The 23,529-nt window shown below is 36.1% G+C and overlaps 3 protein-coding genes across 4 annotated transcripts; all 3 read right to left on the bottom strand.

The window, feature by feature from the left end:
• Positions 1–1,576: 1,576 nt before the first annotated feature.
• On the bottom strand, positions 1,577–8,852 carry LOC112047024 (facilitated trehalose transporter Tret1). 2 transcript variants are annotated; one of them, XM_024083924.2, is made up of 3 exons: positions 8,605–8,846; positions 6,964–7,099; positions 1,577–3,712 (listed from the first exon to the last, which is right to left on the bottom strand). In XM_024083924.2, exons 1-3 carry the CDS (start codon positions 8,626–8,628, stop codon positions 2,430–2,432), a joined length of 1,443 nt encoding a protein of 480 aa, XP_023939692.2. In that variant the 5' UTR covers positions 8,629–8,846; the 3' UTR covers positions 1,577–2,429. The 2 variants fall into 2 exon arrangements, with proteins under 2 accessions (XP_023939692.2, XP_052745167.1); XM_052889207.1 differs by lacking the exon at positions 6,964–7,099 and having other exon boundaries at positions 8,605–8,852.
• A 3,757-nt stretch (positions 8,853–12,609) lies between these two features.
• On the bottom strand, positions 12,610–15,475 carry LOC112047016 (facilitated trehalose transporter Tret1-like). Its single transcript, XM_052889274.1, has 3 exons — positions 15,266–15,475; positions 14,702–14,837; positions 12,610–13,994 (listed from the first exon to the last, which is right to left on the bottom strand). The coding sequence occupies exons 1-3, from the start codon at positions 15,287–15,289 to the stop codon at positions 12,706–12,708; spliced, it is 1,449 nt and encodes a 482-aa protein (XP_052745234.1). The 5' UTR covers positions 15,290–15,475; the 3' UTR covers positions 12,610–12,705.
• Positions 15,476–19,268: 3,793 nt separating this feature from the next.
• LOC112047019 (facilitated trehalose transporter Tret1-like) lies at positions 19,269–21,856 on the bottom strand. Its single transcript, XM_024083913.2, has 3 exons — positions 21,833–21,856; positions 20,656–20,791; positions 19,269–20,574 (listed from the first exon to the last, which is right to left on the bottom strand). Exons 1-3 carry the CDS (start codon positions 21,854–21,856, stop codon positions 19,289–19,291), a joined length of 1,446 nt encoding a protein of 481 aa, XP_023939681.2. The 3' UTR covers positions 19,269–19,288.
• Between the last annotated feature and the right edge of the window lie 1,673 nt (positions 21,857–23,529).

The raw sequence follows: 23,529 nt of genomic DNA, 5'->3' as shown, positions 1-23,529 counted from the left end.
TACAGTCACAATCCATCTAGGTGGTAAGTTCTCATCAATACAAATTTATCAAGTTCAAACACAAGGTAGCTACTGTGAACCGTCGAGGAGTTCTCTTCACTGTTCCTCGTCTTCATCATCAGACCCTTAATACAGTCACAATCCATCTAGGTGGTAAGTTCTCATCAATACAAATTTATCAAGTCCAAACACAAGGTAGCTACTGTGAACCGTCGAGGAGTTCTCTTCACTGTCCCTCGTCTTCATCACCAGACCCTTAATACAGTCGCAATCCATATAGGTGGAAAGTACTCATCAATACAAATTAATCAAGCCCAAATAAAAGGTGACTGCTGTAAATTCAAAAAAAAAAAAAAAAAAACATACATACAGCCGAACGTAGAACCTCCTCCTTTTTGGAAGTCGGTTAAAAACTTAAGCTAACTTATCCTAATAACTATATACAAATCATGCCCACGTGGAATGGTGGCAAGAATACTGGCTGCATTTCCGCGTTAGACAGCCAGGCTGATGCTTTGCGCAAAAAATGAGCCAGCCCTCAGTCTAGCAGCGGTGAAATAATTATGTTGGTACAAATAAAAGCTTTTAATATAGAACAATTATTTATATTGGTATTTAGTTACGCCTGCTTATAAGTACAGAGCAATTATATTTCATGATTATATAATGATTTATTTATTTTGCTATCATCCGCGAAAAGTCGACGAACCCATGCGACAACGTCACCCAGGTCCGACAAAATACATTGTATTTTGTCGGACCAGTCGCATGGGTTCGTCGACTTTTCGTGGATGATAGCAAAATAAATAAATCATTATATAATCATGATGAACTTCCGCAAAGTAACGCCTGCTTCTATCCAATATTCAATTATATTTCGTTTAAATTTGCTTTTAAAACACACTAATCTTTATTTATTTATTATTTTGATGAATAAAGAAATAAATAGATAGATACGACTACCAGTGTACGTTAAAGATTTTTTTTGATATTCCGTTACAATCAATAATATAGCTAAACATACCTATCAAGATATAGCTAAAATATAGTCAAAACTTGATATATATATCTTATAGTCAAGACTTTTTTAAACATAAACATTAAACAACCTTGTAGGTAGTCAATATGAACTTCATAAGTTTGTGTGTGTGTATATTAGTTCCTCTTTTACCCTGTGGCTACTAAAGCGATTTGGCTGAAATTTGGAATGGAAATAGATTTCAGTCTGGATTCACATAGGCTACTTTTCATCCCGGAAAAATCCATGGTTCTCGTGCGATTTGTGAAAAACTGCATTCCCCGCGCAGGCGTCCGCTAGTATAGAAATAAAAGAGACATATATTCATTTAGCAACTATACTTATTACACAAGTTTATTTTAAAGAAGTTGACTACATATTATTTAAACTACATAATTATTATAAAAATAAAGAAGCCGATTTATCGCATTGCAATTTCTTTAAAAGAGAGCGAGTACTTGGACTACACGGACCTAGTTTTTCGACCGCAAAATACTGAATATCCGACGAGATTGCTGTATTTGGGCAGCTTGAGGATCTACTGATGCAGCAGCGTCCACGCAGCTCATCGTGCTAGGAAGGTGTGAAGGCGCACGGGTGTCTACGCAAGTTGCGTCCCACAAAACTAAATATATTAGGAGCATAATACGACAAACACGTCGTAATTGAGCAAAATATATTGCGGGAACAAGTCTATACCTAACGGAAGACCTCGCAGGACACCCTCATTAGGTAAACGTCAACTAAAGTGTTTTTCAGATAGCATGGGTACTGTGACAGTTGCCTTATGACGTTCACATTACGTACTATTATCGTAGATCGCGGAAAACTTTTAAAAGAGAAACGAACTGTCACCGTACCCATGATAACTGAAAAACACTTTATGTAAACTACGGTATTTGTAATATTTAGCTTTTTAGAAACTAAACAGTTCGTTGCAAAAATTATAACTTATCTTTAAACGGATATTAAGGAGCGAAATATTAAGATATGATAAAAACAGGTATAATTTAATTGCAGTTTAAAACAAGTTGTTATGTAGGTACGGTATTTAATTTACAGAAATATAAAATTTTAGTTATATTCTTCAGAAATTCAAGTTTTTATTGTGTCTTCTTTTTAACATTTGGGCTATATTTTTAGTTTAGCATTATTTTACCTTTAAAATCTACCATTAGCCGTTACCGTTAAGCGTCAAGTGCGTTATTTTACGGGAAATACCGTTATATATAGACTGAAACAGAACAGCAGCAACAGAAATAAATATAGTGATAGTAATGACCCGATTTGTGAAGAACTTGTCACAATACCTTTACTAGATACTACTTGTACATATGTTTTCTGTGATACTACTACAAATCCTACATCTACATATTTGTGACTAGACCATGAAATAGAATTTATTGATTTATTAACTTTCGTGGGGTATCATTTTCATTTTCGCTTCTTTATCATCAGGGTTTTCTCTAAATAGTCTAACATTAAAGTAATCTTCTATTTCCTGAAGAGTTTTATCTTTAGTCTCCGGAAGAATAAAACATAGCGTAACTAACGCAAGACCCATAGCTGACCCAAAAACGGCAAAAGTGCCATACACATTTACGCTTACTAGCAGAAATGGTGTCACTTGCATACCTATCATGAGAAATAATGACACTATAATACCAGATAAAGCTGATCCTACACCTCTATGTATTAAAGGAAAAATCTCACCCAATAAAGCAAGGGGTATGGGAGTACAACCCAAATTAGATAGGATAAAGTACACAGAAAATAACGATATAGGCACCCAAGGTTTGTTGTTAGGCATTATATCTTTGGTCACCAGATAAATATACATACACACACATATTAAGACAAATAAAGCTGCAAAACCCGTAGAAAACAGTAGAGTTCGCCGTCTCATTACTTTCACTAATAGTGATGAAAACAGAGCACTCACAGAAATTATTATATCTATACCTAATGTGTAGTAAAACGAATCTGTGTTATTGCCTGTCACTTCTTTAACAATTTGTAATGCGTAGGCGGGGAAAATATGTCTACCGCAAGATTCTAGCAAAAGTCCACAGAACACCATAACGATCATAGGCTTTAGGAAGTCCTTTCTTGTAAAATTTTTGAAAAATGTTGAAATCTTTTCTGATAATATTGTAGAATTTGTTCCATCCAATCTTTCCTTTTGAGCTCGGATCAATTCGTCCAGTTCTCTCCTCGATTTAGCACTGGTACCTCTTAGCCAATAGAATGATTTTTCGCTTGCTTTAAATCTTTTTTTCGAAGCTAACCAAGCGGGACTCTCTGGCCACGTAAATATTATCAAGACAGCAACGATATGTGGCACTAATGCCACGAGTGCTACGTCTTTCCAGGCTAAAAAATGGCCAAAGATGTGTACCGTCATATTACCCAGACAAACGGCGGTAGTCTTCATATTTAAGAACATCCCTCTGTTACTGGGACTTGTGTATTCACCAATAACTACTGCTCCTAAAGAGAGACAGGACCCAGCAGTTAATCCACATAGAATTCTTCCGATCATCAGACCAGTGATGTTGGGGGCGAAAGCGACTAAAGTCCACCCGATGATGCCTGGTATGATGACAACGATGTGTGCAGTCTTCCTCCCGCACCAGTCCATCAGGAATGAAGATATCAGTAACGCTGGGATACTGGAGATGCCCACGCATGATGCTGGAAAGAAAAGACAAATGTGTAAGAAAATATCAAGTGTGTGTGAAACAATTCTTGTACAATTATTTCTTTACGATCTTAATGGGTTAACATTTGAGATAACATCGTTTTTCCCTAAATTATATACTTAATATCTCAGTCTGTTTTCCTTTGAATGTAGAGTTGTCTGTCATTTACAAACTAAGACGCATAGTACGACATATTATGTGTATTGTGTGTGTCAAATACATAATTTTTTCTTTTCTTTTCCTTCTTTCTTTCTAAGTGTTTGAAAGTCAACGCGCTGGTGTAAAAAACTAAAGGAATGTTCTTTGATGAAAGTTTATCTGTAAGTTTTTCGGTACCTCAAAATGCTTTAGTAACATAGACCATAGTGTGTGCAGTGTGTTGTCGCAGATAATAAAAACGAGCAAGCATACAACCAGTTACGAGTACTTTGCCTTAGCGTCTGTGGACTATGAGAAAGCGTTCGACTCGGTAGATACATGTGCTTTGTAGGCGCTAGGTGGAACGAAGACATCAAGCGGGTTACAGAGAGCTGGATGCGGGCGGCTCGAGGACGTTGTTTGAAAGAGGCCTATGCCAAGCAGTTATAGCAGTGCTATTGACTGAAAATGATAATGTTGACAATACTACGATGCCTTCGAGTTGTTCAATAGTACTTATTAGTGAACTGGTGTAACGGCCAAAAGAATTTTACAAGTAGATTTTCTTTAGTATAATATATTTTTCTTTCTTTCTTTTTGTTTTCTGTGTATTGTGTGTTGTTCTGTGTATATCTTCTTTCTTTCTAGATTGCTACTCGGGGAGGACGGATATTAATCCGTCGTATATGAGTATGACGATGTATAAAAACAATATTGCGTAATATGACAGTAAACAAAGTTTTGCTTATAGGATAAACAAATTATTTTAATAGAAAAAACACCACGTTTCCTGTTTATAACAACCATTCAAAAAAACAAAAAAGACATGCCGGAAAAATTACACATAATATTGATTATGATATGACTATGTATTATGATATGTAATATTTTTTTTGACATCGGACAATACATAATGCGGAAGCTTAATAGCAAACCCTTCGCTTCGAGTGCCCTAAAGTAAAACTGTTTTTTTCTGCAAGTTTTTCCACAAAGCCAGGTAAGTGATTGGAGGCTGTGGATATGATTTATGCCGAAGAAAATAAAAAAAAATACGCTTGTAGGCTTGAACTGTACGAGGGATGAAAGTCATATTACCAGAAGAATGTTGAAATTGCAAGTGGAAGGACACAAGAGGAGAGGAAAGGCAAAGAAGAAGTTGTAGTGTGTAAAAGAAGACGTCAATGGAGTGGCTGATGAGTTGACATGTAATAGAGATGAATGGAGGAGAGTGACTTGGGTAGTGGGAAGCTTCGGCGGTGTCTTATTACCACCCTACCGACAAAGGATTTAGTGTTCCGGTACGATGTCGTGTAGAAGCCGAAAGGGTTGTGGATTTTCATCCTCCTCCTAACAAGTTAGCCCGCTTCCATCTAAGATTGCATCATGACTTACCATCAGGTGAGATTATAGTCAAGGGCTAACTTGTAAAAAATTTTACTTATTGTATCAATAAAATGGGCTAAATTTCAACTGTTATAAAATGAAGAAGTTCTGGCTAAAACAGGCTCTCTATAACTTTAACAGTAAGCCATTGGTCATACGTGTCACCGGTTAGTCAACATCGGCCATGACTCTTTTATTACCAAAGTTTATGTTATAACTAATTATAACGGTTCATATTTGACAGCAATAAAAATATTAATCAAACTTCCTGATATGAAGAGGAATCCACTGCAGGTATGTTAATTAAAACTGCATAATAAAGTAACTCAAAAAATATTATGACGTCAAGGAATATTTTAAAACACGGACATTTTGTAATATCTGACCCAGAAAATGTCTGAGCCTTAATCGAACAATAACAAAATGTAATTAATTATATTATACAGGATGTCCCGTAAATAGTACGATATACTCTACAGGGTGATAGCTGACATTAAGGCCTACTAAAATAAAGCAATATATGCTAGCCGAAATTTTACTGTTTTTGTACAAAATTCTAAAATCCCTACCTTCAGTGCAGTTTAGTTAAATACCATGTGCTGGAAAATTACTTAAGCATTGATTTTATACTTGGTAATTATTTTTGAATAGTTGTTTCGAGTAATGAAAGTTTAATTTTCTCTACTGCAAAGTAATTTTTTCAAAAAAATGGGACTACCTATTTTTTCATGTTTAAGGTTTTGTTTGTGTATGTAATTTAAAAAAAAGTCGTACTAGACAAAGTAAGTTGTAAATTTAGCATTTAAAACATGTTCATTTAATTAGGATTCTAAAAATGTTAGAACATTATTTTCAAACATTTCGTTACAATTGCTATATTGGTTTCAAAAGGGGTTGATTACAACCATTGCTCACAAGTCCTGGACTTTGCTCGGAGTTTTCTAAGATGTAAAAACATGTTCATTTAATTAGGATTCTAAAAATGTTAGAACATTATTTTCAAACATTTCGTTACAATTGCTATATTGGTTTCAAAAGGGGTTGATTACAACCATTGCTCACAAGTCCTGGACTTTGCTCGGAGTTTTCTAAGATGTAACCGGGCTTACTTAGACAAGGTACAAGTTTATTTTATCCATAATCTGACGGTTACGCGGCCTCGACTTTGACTTTGAAGTATGATATGGAGATGAATAGCAAAAGACAAAGCGTACCGTTGAAACGATGTAAATGTGCAACGGATCATTGCACTGAGACATCGACCTTATGTGTGGTCACCACAATAGTATGTGCTCTTTGTACATACACCTCTGTCATAGGTCAACACATTACACATAATATCTTCTTATAAGTAATAGGTTCTTTTTAACTTATTTCAAAAACTCAATGCGTGTGTTTTTTTGTATGTATGCATGTAAGCCTGGACCGATTTGAATAATTCTTTTTTTGTTCTGAGGTGGTCCCATTTTCATCATGTCAGGATCTGATGATGGGATCCTGGAGAAATCGATGGGAACATTCAAAAACCGTAAGTGCCCCGGCATGCAATAAACCTTTTGAATGGTGAACAGTTCTAGGGTAGGGGTAGGGTAGGGGTTGGATAGGGCTAGGGTGGTGGGTAGGGTAGGGGTAGAGTTGGGTAGGAGTAGTTGAAAGTTTACATCGAGTTTCACGCGGACGAAGTCTCGTCTCGAAGGACGAAGACGTAGTATAGATACGTACCTAACCAAGAAGCTGTATGTAGATCAGCCCTTATCTTAGACTCCGGCAACTGCACCGCAGGCAGAAGGATGGACGGGAAGCTCAGCACCATGCCGTTTCCCAGCATGTTGATGAGTACTCCCATCACTGCCCATGTCTGAACATAACATTACAGATCATTACGATAAACTGAAAGACTAAGTAAATGGATGTTCATGTGATTTTCACTAAAGATTGTGTTCTTCGTAAATGCTACCCACTAATCCAATGTCTTACAAATATAACAAAATTATTAATACAGTTTTATTCATAAACATAAAATTCTACTATGCCATGGTAGGTATATCTATATCCTCATCTTTCTTCCTCACTACATAGTCTTAAATCCAGCGGGAACCTACACCGAGGGACCCGCGCACAACGGCCAATCACATGGCTAAGTGCGGAAACGGCCCAGAAGAAAGAAGAAGAAGAAGAAGATAGTCTTAAAACGAAGTCGCTTTCTCTGTCCCTATGTATGCTTATATAATTGATAATTTAGGGTTTAAGGGTTCCCGCACACGAGCCACTGGCCTCAACCACAAAATTTCCCGTATATTTCCGGCATATTTCCCGTAGTTTTCATACATCATATATGGACTCGCAACACTCGGTTGACGCCGGTGGCCGCCACAGGCAACAATCGTCGCTGCTAACTTCTTGTGGCCCGCACCACCACCGACCACAAGTGTCGACCACCGGCCACAAGTGACCATTGCGCGCTTTAGCTACTTTTTCTTTTTTTATACTTATATCCTGGAAAACACACACACACAAACGTGCAAAACAACCTATTATAATAATTTTGTAATGTTCATTTAGAATATGATATTTCTGTACTAGCTATGGAAGAGCGGAGCTAATTTATGTAAATTTAGAAAGTGAAATAAACGTTTTTTTTTTTTTTTTTTTGTTTTTATTCTACTTTTGTGGCCCTTTCTTGCTTTGATATTGACAGTTAATGTGGCTGTCGCGACATTAACTGTCAATATCTATACAAATACGTACTCATTGAAGTAATTATTACACCGATCGGAAATACTTGTAACTGATAAACACATTCGAGTACAACAAGTATAATAAAATTTCAATGTCATTTTCACCAGGCAAAATTATAATTCAAAAACTTTATTAATACGATCTCCAATTTTGAATTTAAAAATAGATACATACTCGTAGATTCCAGCAATTACCTTCTCACTGACAAACATTATTTTTTTTAATACTTGCGGATTCGAACCCCGCTTTTTCATTTACATAGTGGAATATGTGGATAAAGTACAGCTTCTGTCACTCGGCATAGCTGTCGCTTTCTAATGGTGAAAGAATTTTCAAAATCGTTTTAGTACATCCAGAGATTATCCCCTACAACCTCACCTCTTTATAAATTACTATAGACTAGCGGACACTCCGCGGTTTCACCTGCGTGGTTCTCATTCCCGTAGAAACACAGAAATAAAACATAGCTTAAATTACTTGCTGATGAAGTAGCTTTCCATTGGAGAAAGAATTTTTGAAATCGATCCAGTATTTTTTGAGCTTATTCACTTCAAACAAATACAAAAACTTTCGTCTTTATCAGTGTTTGTTTATACCTAGAACACTATTTCACTGACAACTCACCTGTTTCACAGCCGGTGATACCATTTTTTACGAGTTACTATTTCATTAATGCGTATAAATTAATTAATTGATTAATTAATCACCACAAGTGTATCAACTTCGACAGGCAGACTGCACGACTTGTAAGATACAATTGAGTTTTATTGTACCTACACTCGCGTTTGCATATCGAGGCAATCATTAATGTGTGCTGTTCTTTATATTAATACTAGCGAACGCCACCTACTTCATATGCTTGGAATTCAGTCGTTTTTGACGTGACAACGTCTTATAATTCGATGGACCCGGCTGCACACTCGAATAAAAATGACGTCGTTCGTCGTTCCCTCGCTTTAGGGTTGCCAATTTTTTTTCAAGAAATAAAGTATATTCTGGTCTATGAAGATTATTAAACAGTATTTTAGAAAAACGAACATTTTCTTTTGAAAAATGCAACCATTCCATCATTATTTTCTTATGACGTTGTCACGTTCAACTATTGTCAGTAAAATTGATAATAATACAATGCGGTAAATTCTAAATTTTAGCCAAATCGGTTCTGTCATTGCGGCGTTAAAGAGTAATAAACATACAAACACACATACATTCGCGTTTATAATATTATAGCGAACGCCCATTACGTCACACGCGTGAAATTTAGTTTTTTACAAATCCTGTGGGAACCATGGACGTTTCTGGGTTAAAAAGTGTCCCATGTTATGTCATGGTGCTCAATAAGTAACTTTCTGTATCTTCCAGTGAAAACCCTATTAAAATCTGTTCAGCCGTTCCAGAGATTAGCCCGGACATACAGACAGACAAAATTATTAAAACGATTGTTTTAGAATTTAAGTTATTCATATTAATTGATTATGAAACACGGCTAAAACTCACGTGATAAAACGTTGAAGTATACCCGGCTAGTTTCGAATCTAGTGAGTTGATGACGCGTTACAAGAACCAGCTCATGACTAAGGACCCCGTATCGGTTCGAAACTAGTCGGGCATACTCCGACATTGTATCACGTGAGTTTTAGCCGTGTTTCATAATCAATTTAAAAGTTTGATTGTGTTTTATAATCATATCATGTAAATAAGTAATAAGCACTTACAAAAACACAGTTATTATGAAATCACAGACATACATTCAATTTTATTTACATGTACCTACCTATTGATGACAAAATTTTGATATTTTTCTGTCGATCGGAAATCAAGGTTTTTTTAATATTATTTATGGACTAAGAACTTGCGATAGTCAGATATCCTTCTTTTTATGAAGGCTGACGTATTTCAGCCTTTGATTCTGTCATAAGTACTGAAGCTGTGGCTTTGGAAGGTAGCCGATATCATGAGTACATTATCAAGCACTTTTTTTTTTTTTTTTTTTATTTAGTCTCAATGTAAGTGTAGTTTGTGTACTATTTTATTATTTATTTTTATTTTTATTTATTTATTTATTTAATTACATATAATAATTACATGATAAAAATTAAAAGGTGCAGACATAAACTTGTTAAAGTTTTTCTGCGCACCCTTCGCCGTTGACAATACTGTAATTAAATCTACTACTATATAATACTATAATACTAATCTACTATGAACTTAAAAATAATAAAAATTAGAAAGAGAAATCTAATTCTACAGTTAAAACTACACATAAATACATAAAAACACTACGTTTAACTTAATATAACAATAATTAGAAACAAAATGTAAACAAAAACAGAAAAGGTGGGTATGAAGTGAATAAAACTGACATCTGAGTGATATGATACTTGATGGTAAGTGATGATGCAATTTAGGATGGAAGCGGGCTAACTTGTTAGAATTAGGATGAAAAACACCCCTTTCAGTTTCTACACGACATCTTACCGGAACGCTAAGTCGCTTGGCGCTTGGCTTTCGCTGGGTGGTAGCTAGCCACGGCCAAAACCTCCCATCAGCCAGACCTGGACTAATATAAAGAAGTAAAGTTAGTGAGTTTGTAGAGGTAAATCTACTGAACCGATTTTAAAAAACCTTTTACCAATAGAAAGCCACAACATTTGTCATCACACTAATATCATATTATCATACTAATATTATAACGGCGAAAGTTTGTGTGTGTGTAATTTTTTTTTTTTATTCTTTACAAGTTAGCCCTTGACTACAATCTCACCTGATGGTAAGTGATGATGCAGTCTAAGATGGAAGCGGGCTAACTTGTTAAGAGAAGGATGAAAATCCACACCCCTTTCGGTTTCTACACGGCATCGTCCCGGAACGCTAAAATCGCTTGGCGGTACGTCTTTGCCGGTAGGGTGGTAACTACCCACGGCCGAAGCCTCCCACCAGCCAGACCTGGACAAATTAAGAAAATCTCAATCTGCCCAGCCGGGGATCGAACCCAGGAAATCCGTTTTGTAAATCCACCGCGCAAACCACTGCGCCACGGAGGCCGTCAAAATTGTGTGAGTATGTTTGTTTCTCTTTTACGCTGACTTTTGCGGTTACCTACTGAAGCGATTTGGCTGAAATTTGGAATGGAAATAAATTTTACTCTGGATTAACACTTTTCATCCCGAAAAAATTCATAGTTCCCGCGGGATTTATGAAAAACTGAATTCCACGCGGACGAAGTCGCGGGCGTCCGCTAGTAGGCTATATTTTATCCCCGTCTTCTCACGGGAACGGGGATTACGACGCGTCGTCTAGTTTTTTTTCAGTTATTTATTTAGTATATATTTAGTATTTCCTGTTGAAAGGACAGAGTCACAGGCCATTGCTTTACTGTAACAGTCAAAACTTTAACTAGCCTTGGATAATAATTAACCATTTAAAATAATTAATGTATCTACTTAGTAATTAATCGTTTTGTGTCTGGTCGTTGCACCGATTAAATTATTTATAACAAGCGGACGCGCGCGACTTCGCGTGGAATTTACTTTTTTACAAATCCCTCGATAAAACTGGATCCATGGATTTTATCCATGGATTTTATCGGGATAAAAAGTAGCGTATGTGTTAATTCAGACTAATCTATCTCTACTTCAAATTTCAGGCGATTCGGTTCAGTAGTCGAGGCGTGAAAGAGTAACAACCACTCATACCATCAAAATCCAAGGATTTTTTGGGATGAAAAGTAGCCTATGTGTTAATCCAGAGTAAAATCTATTTCCATTCCAAATTTCAGCCAAAACCGTTTAGTAGTTGCGGCGTTAAAGAGTAACAAACATCCAAACATACATCCAAACATCCATACAAACTTTTGAGTTTATAATATTAGAAAGAAAAAAGAAAGAAAGAAAAGATCTTTATTTTTAAGTAATGCCACATATCACATTAAATCTAAATTATAACATATTATGGCTTAACTGTCCACTCAAACAGTGGGGCACTAAAGAATGCCCTGTAATATGTGGCACAACCTAGAAAAAGGCCCCAACTCAGCATTTTGCCGAATACTTTCAATAAAAAAGTATGCAGCACTGAGAATTATTAGTAGGATTAATAGTAGGATTAAAAACAGTAAATTTTTTTCAAACACACTTAACTCGTAATTTTTCGCTGTTAAAAGATACTTACTACGTAATGTACGAATAATATCAAACGTCCATTAAGCACACCGGAATTGACTCACTGGCGAAACGAATCCACCTATATCTTATACATACTTGTAATAAAACTGTAACAGGTTGCTAAAAGGCAGTGGCGTGCACTTCATAATTGCATTAAAGTACTGCATAACCTAAGAGTTGTCTTCTTAATTGCTTACTAAATAAATTTTCCAGATTGCTTAATTTTATTACAAGTGCATACCTGGATCGACAACCTTTTGCACGCCACTGGTAACAGGTCCAAATTTGTTCACTGAAGTTCGAGGGCATTATGTTATCGATACTGAAGAAAATATATTTTTCCCTGCCCCTACCCTGCCCTTCCCGGCACAATATGTTACGGTTAATTAAATTTCTTCGAAATAATTCATATCCATTGACTTTTTTAACCGAATTCAAAAAGTAGAAAATTCAGAATTTATTTATTCAGAGAGACCTTTATTTACTTTTTAACCTCCTAGAAATGACAATCATAATAATACAGACTTATGATTAAACCATGAAATAGAATTTATTGATTTTATCAACATTCGTCAGGTATCATTTTCATTTCCACTTCATTGTCATCGTTTACACGGAACTGTCTGATTTTTCCACCATTAAAATTATTTTCTATTTCCTGGAGAGTTTTATCGTTAGTTTCTGGGAGAATAAAACAAAGGGTTACCAGGGCTAGACCCATAACTGACCCAAAAATGGCAAAAGTCCCATATACTTTCACGCTAACAAGTAAATATGGTGTCACTTTCATGCCTATAATGAAAAATAATGACATCAAAATGCTAGATAAAAATACTCCTACACTTCTATGTACTAAAGGAAAAATCTCACCCAACAAAGCATACGGTATCGGGGTACATCCTAAATTAGATAGAATAAAATATACAGAAAACAATAACATAGGGACCCAAGGTTTGTTGTTAGACATTATTCCTTTAGTCACCAGATAAAGGTACATACATACACACGCTAATACAAATAAAGCTGCAAACCCCGTTGAAAACAGTAGAGTACGCCGTCTCATTACTTTTACTAACGCCGAAGAAAACAGAGCGCTCACAGTAATTATTAAATCCACACCCAATGTGTAGTAAAAAGAATTTATGTTATTACCAGTCACTTCATTAACTATTTGTATCGCAAAGGCAGAGAAAATGTGTCTGCCGCAAGCTTCTTGCAACAGTCCAGCGAATACCATGACTATCAAAGGCTTGAGAAAGTTCCTTCTTGAAATTTTTTTGAAAAATATTAATATATTTTCTGATTCAGTAGCAGAATTTAAGCCATCCAATCTTTCCTTTTGAGCTCGGATCAATTCATCAATTTCTCTCTTCGATTTGTCACTTGTACCTCTTAACCAATAAAATGATGTTTCGCTTGCTTTAAATCTTTTTTTCGAAGCTAACCACGCGAGACTTTCCGGCCACGTGAAGATTATTAACATGGCAACGATTTGTGGCACTAACGCCACATGTGCCACATGTTTCCAGGCTAAAAAATTACCCAAGATGTGAACCATCATATTCCCAAGACAAGCGACAGTAGTCTTTAAATTTAAGAACATCCCTCTGTGTCTGGGACTCGTGTATTCGCCAATAATCACAGCTGCTAAAACAAAACAAGGTCCAGCAGTGAATCCACAAAGAATTCTCCCAATCATCAGAACGGTTACATTGGAAGCGAAGGATATTAAAATCCACCCGATAGTGCCTGGTATGATCATAATGATTTGTGCTGTCTTCCTTCCGAGCCAGTCCATCAGGAATGAAGATATCAGTAATCCTGGCATACTGGAGACTCCTACGCATGATGCTGGAATGTAAATAGAAAAAGTTGAAATAATGTAAGATTTGATAATGTACTCGTATAAGTACCCAATTAATAATTATGATTAATTTATTATTAATTTTAATGTTTAAATGCGTAATTTATCACAAAATCTCGAGTACCGCTTGACGTTCAAACATGAAATTTGGGTAGTTCATAGTTAGTAAGTATCCACTAAGAACGGATTTTGCGATAGAGCCATTTAAAGAGGTCTAAAGCTTGTTATATCTACTGTGTCTAAAGGCTTTCGCAAGTTTGTATGAAAGTCCTTCTTTTTGAATCTAATAAACTTGAAATTTGACAGGAAGATAGTTTATAGTTCGCAGACGTCTTTTACAAATAAATTTTGCGACAGGGACGGATTAAGGAGGTCTCGAAAGTATAAATGAATGCTAACTCGTCAACGAACAAAAATATAAGAAAATATGAAAGATTATACCTATACAGATGGATGTTGGAGTCAACTATTGTCTGAAAAACGTTTCAGTTTATGGTCTTATAGCGAAAAGCTTCGGCCAACATATTAAGAAGCTTTTGCTTAACTGCTGGACCAAGGGTAAAATACAGAAGGCATTGCTTCATGAAGCGGTACGTATTGTGAGAAGGTTGCTCACTCTAGAGTCTTGACCGCCAGAGAGGAGACTCGAGCTCAGCAGTGAGCCGTATATGGGTTGATAACGACGAATACATACCCAACCAAGAAGCAGTATGTAGGTCAGCTTTTATCTCGGACCCTGGTGACTGCACCGCAGGGAGTAGGATCGACGGGAAACTCAGCACCATGCCCTGACTTAGCATGTTGACGAGTACTCCCATCACTGTCCACGTCTGCCATTTAAATAAATCAATATATGTATATATAAATAAAATGAAAGTGTCCGTTTGTGATTGTAAAATAGCTGTGTTTATATTTTATACGATACAACTTTTTTGAAGTTTTTGCCATATTAACCCATATTCAGCTCACGACTGAACTAGAGTTTCCTCGCAGAATGAAAGGGGTTAGGCCAATAGTCCACCACGCTGGCTCAATGCGGATTGGCAGACTTGACACACGCAATTAAGAAAATCTTATGGTATGCAGGTTTACTCACGATGTTTTCCTTCACCATTTGAGACACTCACCCTCCGGAATCGTAGGTAGAGGTTATATCCACTGGGCTATCACGGCTTTTAGCGAGCATGTTCACGAGTATTCCATACATTATATATTCTATACACTGCCCACATCTGCCATTTAAATAAATGTCACTCACCTGTTTCACAGCCGGTGCCACCATTATCCAGAAATCACTATTTAATTGATGTCTAATTATAATGCACACAATATCCTAGATACGTCTATAAATCAACATCGTCCCAGCTTACACAGAACGACTTGCTTGAGACAAAGTGTTATCTTTTTTAATATTAATGGTAATTAACCCGAATTACCGTTAATCAGAGCAGGCTGCATTGCATTTTGTTGTAACACCAACTGACAAAGGTGGCTAACTGTTAACGAAAGTTATTTATACAAATGATACCTAAATATCGTCTACAATGTCGAGTTGTGTGTTCAGGAAGTGTAAAAAGTATACCTATATACATCGATATAAATCGTTAGATGGGCCGCTCCATATTAAAGAACGCTCAATTTTATGCCATTACCCAAAGACGTGCACGCACATCTTATCGTAGTACGTAACAAGCGCATGCTGTGAGTGGACGTAGACTTGATAAAATATTTACTATTTTTTCTTATTTTAATTCCTTAATTATACCTTCGTGTTCATTTTGGAAGTGTAAAAACCGAGCCACAACATGAATAAAGAGAAATGTGTTACGAATGATGACGTACTCAATGTGCAAAACCAATGACAATTCCGCGACGCTTTGAGGCCCATCTAACGATCTACGATCGATGCCTATATATGTAAATGAAGCTTTTTTACACTTCATTTAAATTGAATTTCCCGCGCATTACTGTTTAGACATACGTCAAAGTATTATTGTGGTGGCAGCACTTTTTACTCTATATTTATTATGAAATTCATCTGTACGAAAATTCTCCAGGTTTTTGTACAAATAAAGCGTTAGTTAGCTTAGATTGTGAAAGAATATTTGAAGCAATAGTTTTTAATGTTTTTTCTCTTTACAGGTTAGTAAATAATACTTATTTGTTTGATGACTTGATGTTCAAAACAAATAAATTTCTCTTTGCAGAGCAACAACTTTAGTTTGTGTTTCAATAACCAGCAATCAGCATATTACAAAACAACATTATTTATAGCTGTTGTAAACTATGGGGAAGTTAAAATTCGAATTTGTTGTGAAAACGGGTGAAGATCCGAAGACAAATGTCATCTGCATAACCTCAATTATGGACGCCGATAAAAACAGGTTTTTAATCCCGGTAAAATAACAACCGGTAAAACTGCATACTGAGTTAATTAAAACTCAAACTTTTCAAAAAGTAAAGGCTACACTGCGAAGAAGACACGAAGAAAGACAAGTATGGATTTCATTAACACCAGAATTAGGCGATACATATGCGGATGAAGATGGAAATATGCAGTCTAGCATACTCCGGGCCAGTTAATTCAACTGAAGGGTTAATGCGAACCGGGCCAGAAAAGTCTGAAGGGGTAATATGAACCGAACCAGCAAAGTCTGAAGGGTTAATGTGAACCAGGCCAGATTTTGAAGTTGAAACTTGCTATTTTTATGCAATTTACACAAAATATTACTACCTTGATAAAACTAAAAATAACACACGAGATCTTGACTATACAATTAAAAATAAATTTTTACTGAAATAAATCTTATTTTTGATGTTAAATTTATATAATCGCGCAAAATATATAGATAACTTTATAATAATTATTTAATAATAATTAAAGATGAATTACTGAATGAGATGTTTATTTTTTCATCGAGCATAAAAACGTTTACTTCTTGTACCCAAAGTCGAATTTATTACCTTGGGACAATCTCTTCCAGTTTCATTATGAAAGAGAACTTTTTTATAAATTGCTAGCTTATCGTGAAAATACGGGGATAAAATATAGCCTACACACCAGTGGCGAAGAATGGAAGATTAGATTTAGATGAAGGTAAGCCGTCCCAAAGAAAGGGAATTCATACAGCGTGATACAATCTCCACTTATATATCTAGATACAGTACAATAATTCAGTTATGTGCATTATTAAATAAAATTTCACATAACTTAAACGGTGAAGGAAAAGCATCGCGAGGCAAAACCTACATAACTGAGAATTTTCTTATTAGGGATGATGACAGTTTTTTAAAATGTATATAAATTAAGAGTAAAGCTATTTTGTAAAAGGAACAAGGTATCTGCGATCATTACTTTCGGAGCTACAGGGATTTAAAGGGTCAGATTTACGGCGCTGCCGCGGATCCCCGGAAAACGCCCCATACAAAATGGTAAGAACTAATGACGTCGTACATAATAATCGTTAGATTAGGTATGGGTGGTCAAACAGAATTACTAATGTCATTGTTATTTGTGCGTTTATGTTTATAGTTCACATATTAAAAAATGTCACATTTAATGTGAGGAAGCTAAAACTGTATGAATTTTCATCTAATTATGGTAAAAGATTATTAATAGATTTAGAAATTTTATAATCTTATTTATTTCGCAAATATCCAGATAATCTTTGCTTTTTATGTATAATATAGTTTAGATTGACCGAATGTATTATAAAAAGCAATATATTCAAACCTAGTCATCATCCCCATCTACGAAATTTAATTAAAAAAAACTACGCATTGAATTGAAAACCTCCGTTTTTTGAAGACGCTTAATAATAATCAGCACAAGACATCTGTTGCACATAAAAATGCTATTTCTGTTATTATCCTACTCTGACTTAAGATAAGTAGGTAAATATTAGCGTCAGCCTCTGGTAAATAAATGATTGTCACTGTCATGGGATATGATAGAATGATTGTTTATTTTATCTTGTGTAACGTTATAAGTAGATAGTTTCTGAAGTCGTCTGAATTTTAATAAACAAATACAAAAAATGCATATTTTTTGTCATCGCTACACTTGGTTGATTTTTTGTCGTTTATGTTTGTAATGTGTAGGGTACAGGATTGAAAATAAATAACTTATTTTAATGTATAAATGCTTGTTATATATCTTTTTGTTGTAGATTTTTAAAATAATAGAATTTTAAAAATGTAGAATTTAAAATAGCGGAATCACACCCCAGAATCACACGCTGATAGATCGGCGCAGGCAACCTGCTTTCTACGTGAATATGGTAGGAGAATACTCCTAGGCTGACAAAGTTACAGCCTTTATAAAATAAGGTCATATCTGGACGTCACAGCCTCTTGGTCCATTAAAGAAATAAAAAAAGATCAGTTTAAGCTGCTGGCAACATTTTTTTGGCATAGCTGCGTTATATTCTGTAGATTATTAATATTTATTGCGAATAACAGTAAAACAAATTCTAAAAAATCTATTTTTGTTATAAGTATATTAAACATCACACATACATACTGTACAATTATTAACTTAAAAGTAACTTTTCATCTTCTTTGTCACGTGGTGTCTCTTTTGAAATATCAAAACAGCTCCTGTAGCTAAGCTAAGCCAAGCCAAGTCATACATTTTTCTAGTTTTCGAAGCGTTTGCGATCGTAGAAAGAGAATCGGCGTGACACTTGGCTACAGGAGCCGGGATCTCATTTTTAGATGAGAGCCTGCGGTAGGTAGACATCTCTCATCTTATGGAGGCAGAAAGTTTGGCAGCCCCTACTCCTACCAAAGGTAAATAAGGTAGCCAAAAAGGGAGTTTGGACCGTGGTGGCTTTGGAAGAAAAAATAAACAATACGCTTTATACAAGGACGGTACAAGGTCTGGACACAAGAAATCTACTACCTTCCAGAGCCACTTTCGGTGCAAACTTCATAATTGACTATCCTACTTACGTACTACACTACTGAAGGGCGTATTCACGTAGAAACAAGTTGGTGACGCCAATCAACCAGCGCTTACTTGTTAGCGACGTTTTAATTTTGACATCCTTTTGAGAAGTTCAAATTGGAATCGTGTTATTGGCGAAAGATACATCGAAGAGTTTAAAATAGCGGAATCACACCCCAGAATCACACGCTGATAGATCGGCGCATGCAACCTGCTTTCTACGTGAATATGGTAGGAGAATACTCCTAGGCTAAAGTTACATACTTTATAAAGTAAGGTCATATCTGGACGTCACAGCCTCTTGGTCCATTAAAGAAATAAAAAAAGATCTGTTTAAGCTGCTGGCAACATTTTCATTTTCACTTCATCTTCATTATCGTTAGTTTCATCCCTGAACTTCCCGAAGTTGAAGTAGTACTCGATCTCTTGCAGGGTTTTGTCTTTGGTTTCCGGTAGAGTGTAGTACATCGCTAACAAAGAAACGAACATGGCTGTTCCATACACAGCAAAAGTACCATAAACTTTAATACTAACTAGTAAATGAGGTGTGAGTTGCATCGCTATCATGAGCCAGATGGATAAGCTTATGCCACATACAGCTGAACCAGCACCTCTGTGAGCTAAAGGATACAACTCACCCATCAGAGCAAGTGGTATAGCAGTACAGCCCAAGTTAGATAGAATGAAATACACAGAAAACATCGTTATAGGTATCCAAGGCTTGTCTTTAGATACTATACCATTCGCTGACAAGAATAAATATAAACAGACACACACAAGAGTAAATAAAGCTGCAAAACCGGTGTAAAACAAAATCGTGCGTCGTTTCATAACTCTGACCAAAATTGACGAGGTTAAAGAAGACACAGTTATTATTGTATCGATTCCTAATGTGAAGTAAAAGGAATTTGTTTTAGTTCCTGTGACTTCGTCTATTATCTGCATAGCGTAAGCCGCAAAATAGTGTCGCCCGCAAGCTTCCAACAGAATCCCGCAGAATGTTATCACTAACGTAGGTTGTATGAAGTCCCTTTTTGTAAACTTATTGAAAAACTCCAACGTTTTCTCGGATAGAGACATTGATGTCACATTTGCCGTTTTCTCTTTTTGAGCTCGTATTAGTTCTTCTAGCTCCCTCTTTGATTCTGCACTCTTACCTCTTAGCCAGTAAAACGATTTTTCACTTGCTTCAAATCTCCTTTTGGAAGCCAACCACGCTGGACTTTCGGGCCACGTCAGAACTATAAGGAACGCAACCGCTTGGGGTACCAAAGCCGCTAACGCGACGAGATTCCAGTTCATGTAATTTGCCAAAATGTGTACCGACATATTTCCAAGACAGACAATTGCAGTTTTGAGATTAAGAAACATTCCTCGGTTCTTTGGGCTGGAATATTCGCCGATGGATATTGCCCCTAAGATGACGGTAGCAGCTCCAGTGAAGCCACTGAGAAGTCTCCCGATTATAAGGGTAGTAATATTAGAGGAGAAATAGATGCAAATCCACCCAATGAGCCCTGGCGTCATGAGTATGATGTGCGCTCCTTTTCTCCCGTACCTATCCATAGCAATGGATGACGCCAGAAATCCTGGGAAACCGGCTATTGCAACACACGATGCTGAAAAAGCAACAAAAATCTCAATGGGTTACTAAACTTCTATGACTATTCAGTTCAATGTCTAAAAAAAACAAGGGTTACCTATCCAAGATGCCACATTCAGATCAGCTTTTATCTTAGAATCCGGATCTTGTAGAGCAGGAACGAGCACGTAAGGGAAAGTCAGCATCAAGCCTTGGCTCAACATGTTCATGAGAATTCCCGCTATCACCCATATCTAAAAGAAAAGGATTTCTTTATTTTTTTATTCTTTACAAGTTAGCCCTTGGCTGCAATCTCATCTGACAGTAAGTGATGATGTAATCTAAGATGGTAGCAGGCTAACTTGTTAGGAGTTGGAAGACAATTCACAGCCCTTTCGCTAGATTTCGGATTATTTAAAATAGCTATTCTATTACTAAATTTTAGTGTTTTATTTACCCCGTACATAAACTTTTACATGAAAAATCGGTTATGCTGTACATAATGTTTTGTTACGACGTTTTTGTGCTACCTTTAATTTTGTTTTTAATTCTAAAAAAGCTTCCATTTGATTCTCAATCTTGCCTCATGGAGAACAATGTTGAGACTTGGCACTTTTTTCAAAACACATATTATAATTTGATTTGCAAGTCCCAAATTACTGATAAATTCAAATCTAGTTTGTTTATCTTTTCAACTTAAACTACATTTTTAGCTAACCTATGTCACAGAAAACATAATATGCCTATGTGTTAATCCAGAGTAAAATCTATTTCCATTCCAAATTCACTTCAGGAGCCGCAGCGTAAATGAGGAACAAATATACACACTTACACAAAGTTTTACCTTTATAATATTAGTGTATCATAAAACTTTTCATCTTAGTAAACAGATGGGTGAAATTCCTCTTACATTGGGATCCGGTACTACCATCTCAAGTGAACATCCAATTACTAAGCGCTATATAAACCTAGAGCCGTAATAGCCCAGTGGATATGACCTCTGCCTCCGATTCCGGAGGGTGTGGATGCGAATCCGGTCCGGGGCATGCACCTCCAACATTTTATTTGAGTGCATTTTAAGAAATTAAATATCACGTGTCTTAAACGGTGAAGGAAAAACATCGTGAAGAAACCTGCATACCAGAAAATTTTCTTAATTATCTGCGTTTGTAAAGTCTGCCAATCCGCATTGGGCCAGCGTAGTGGACTATTGGCCTAACCCCTCTCACTTTGAGAGGAGACTCGAGCTCAGCAGTAAGCCGAATATGGGTTGATAACGAACGATATAAACCTACCTGTTTAACTGTTGGTGAAACCATGGTTTTTGTAAACAACACACCACATGAAACCTTCTGTAACTGATCTTACTTTGATACTACTCAGACTTTTTCCACATCTTTCAACTGCGCGCACGATCACAGATCTCAAACTTTATGACATTGTGAGATTATCATATCATTGAGCACACAAAACGGGTTATAACATAGATTTTCATAAGTAAGTAGGGCTTACATTAATAAACAACGCACTTACTGCTGGTTTACATAGATATCAGCGAAAGAAAATCTTTAGATAAGTGTATGTTTTTAAAATGAGATATGAGATTGTTTACGTTACTACTTACTACTTTGTTTCGTTGTACGTCTCAAAGTACCGGTCTTTTTGAATCTCATAATAAAAAAAAAATAATTAAGGTAAGTATGATCCAAGAGTCAGTGGTTGTAAGACTTTATTTTATAATAGCTGAAAGTTTCTCATTATTAGGCAATTATCGTAGTTTTATTAGGCAAAGATAGGATTTTCCAAAATTCACCCCCTAAAGGCAATTTCCGCGGAATAGTAAAAATCCTAAATACAAGCCAAGTAAGCTAAAAAGCGCAGAAAACGCAGTGTTGGTCGACCCCCACCAGGTGGACTGACATCAAGCGAGTCGCAGGAATTCGCTGGATGCAGGTGGCTCAGGATCGTGATGTTTGGAAGTCCCTACAAAAGGCCTATGCCTTGCAGTGGACGTCCATCGGCTGATATGATGATGATGAAGCTGAAAAAAGTAACAGCAATATTTAGGGATTTTTATACATATCATCATTATCAAACCATATTCGGTTCACTGCTGAGCTCGAGTCTCCTTTCAGAATGAGGGATTAGGCCAATTATCCACCACGCTGGCCCAATGCGGATTGGTAGACTTCACACACGCAGAGAATTATGAAAATTCTCTGGTATGCAGGTTTCCTCACGATGTTTTTCCTTTACCGTTTTGAGACACGTGATATTTAAATTCATTTCATTATTACTGTCGTATTTCCACCAATTTTCACAGAACCTTTACAAATTGTATATCTAAATGTTTCTCATTAAATACTCTATCTATTAGTTAAAACCGGACTATACTTCGTTCAATAATTTTCAAGTTTTTCGTTAACAGACAGACAGACGCGGCGGGATACTTTGTTTTATAATAATTATGTATTGGTTAACTTTAACTGTGTGAGTACAAAAATGTTAATAACATATTATATAAACATGGGCATTTGAAATGTTCAACATACTTATTATTTGTAAAATAAAATAATTATAATATTTTAAATGCAAGTTCGACACGGAGTCAATTTCAAGGTCGACTAGTTAAGTTTAACTTATGTGATCAGAAATATGAGATTAAATAATATGTATAATGCCTTTTTTTAATTATGAAATTTTTGAATTTCCAATTGTAGCGTGTAGAGCGTGTGATAAACTTTGAACTTTGATCCTTCAATCATTGAGGTATGTCTAGCACATCCATTATTGAAGGATCAAAGTTCATTTCATGCTCCTACCATTTACTTAAGGAGGTAAAAACCTACGGTAGCGAAATATGAATTGGGCCGTATGTACAGTGCTCGCCACGGATCTTTATGTTAGTGAAGTTAGCTGCGGAATGAGTATGCGCATTCGTACAGACGCGAACACTCCCCGCCCGCGCCGTTTGTACCGGTGTTGATTCATT

This window comes from Bicyclus anynana, chromosome 25 (assembly GCF_947172395.1).
Source record: "Bicyclus anynana chromosome 25, ilBicAnyn1.1, whole genome shotgun sequence".
In the NCBI taxonomy this organism is placed as follows: Eukaryota; Metazoa; Arthropoda; class Insecta; order Lepidoptera; family Nymphalidae; genus Bicyclus; species Bicyclus anynana.
This window is presented reverse-complemented; position numbering and strand designations above follow the sequence as displayed.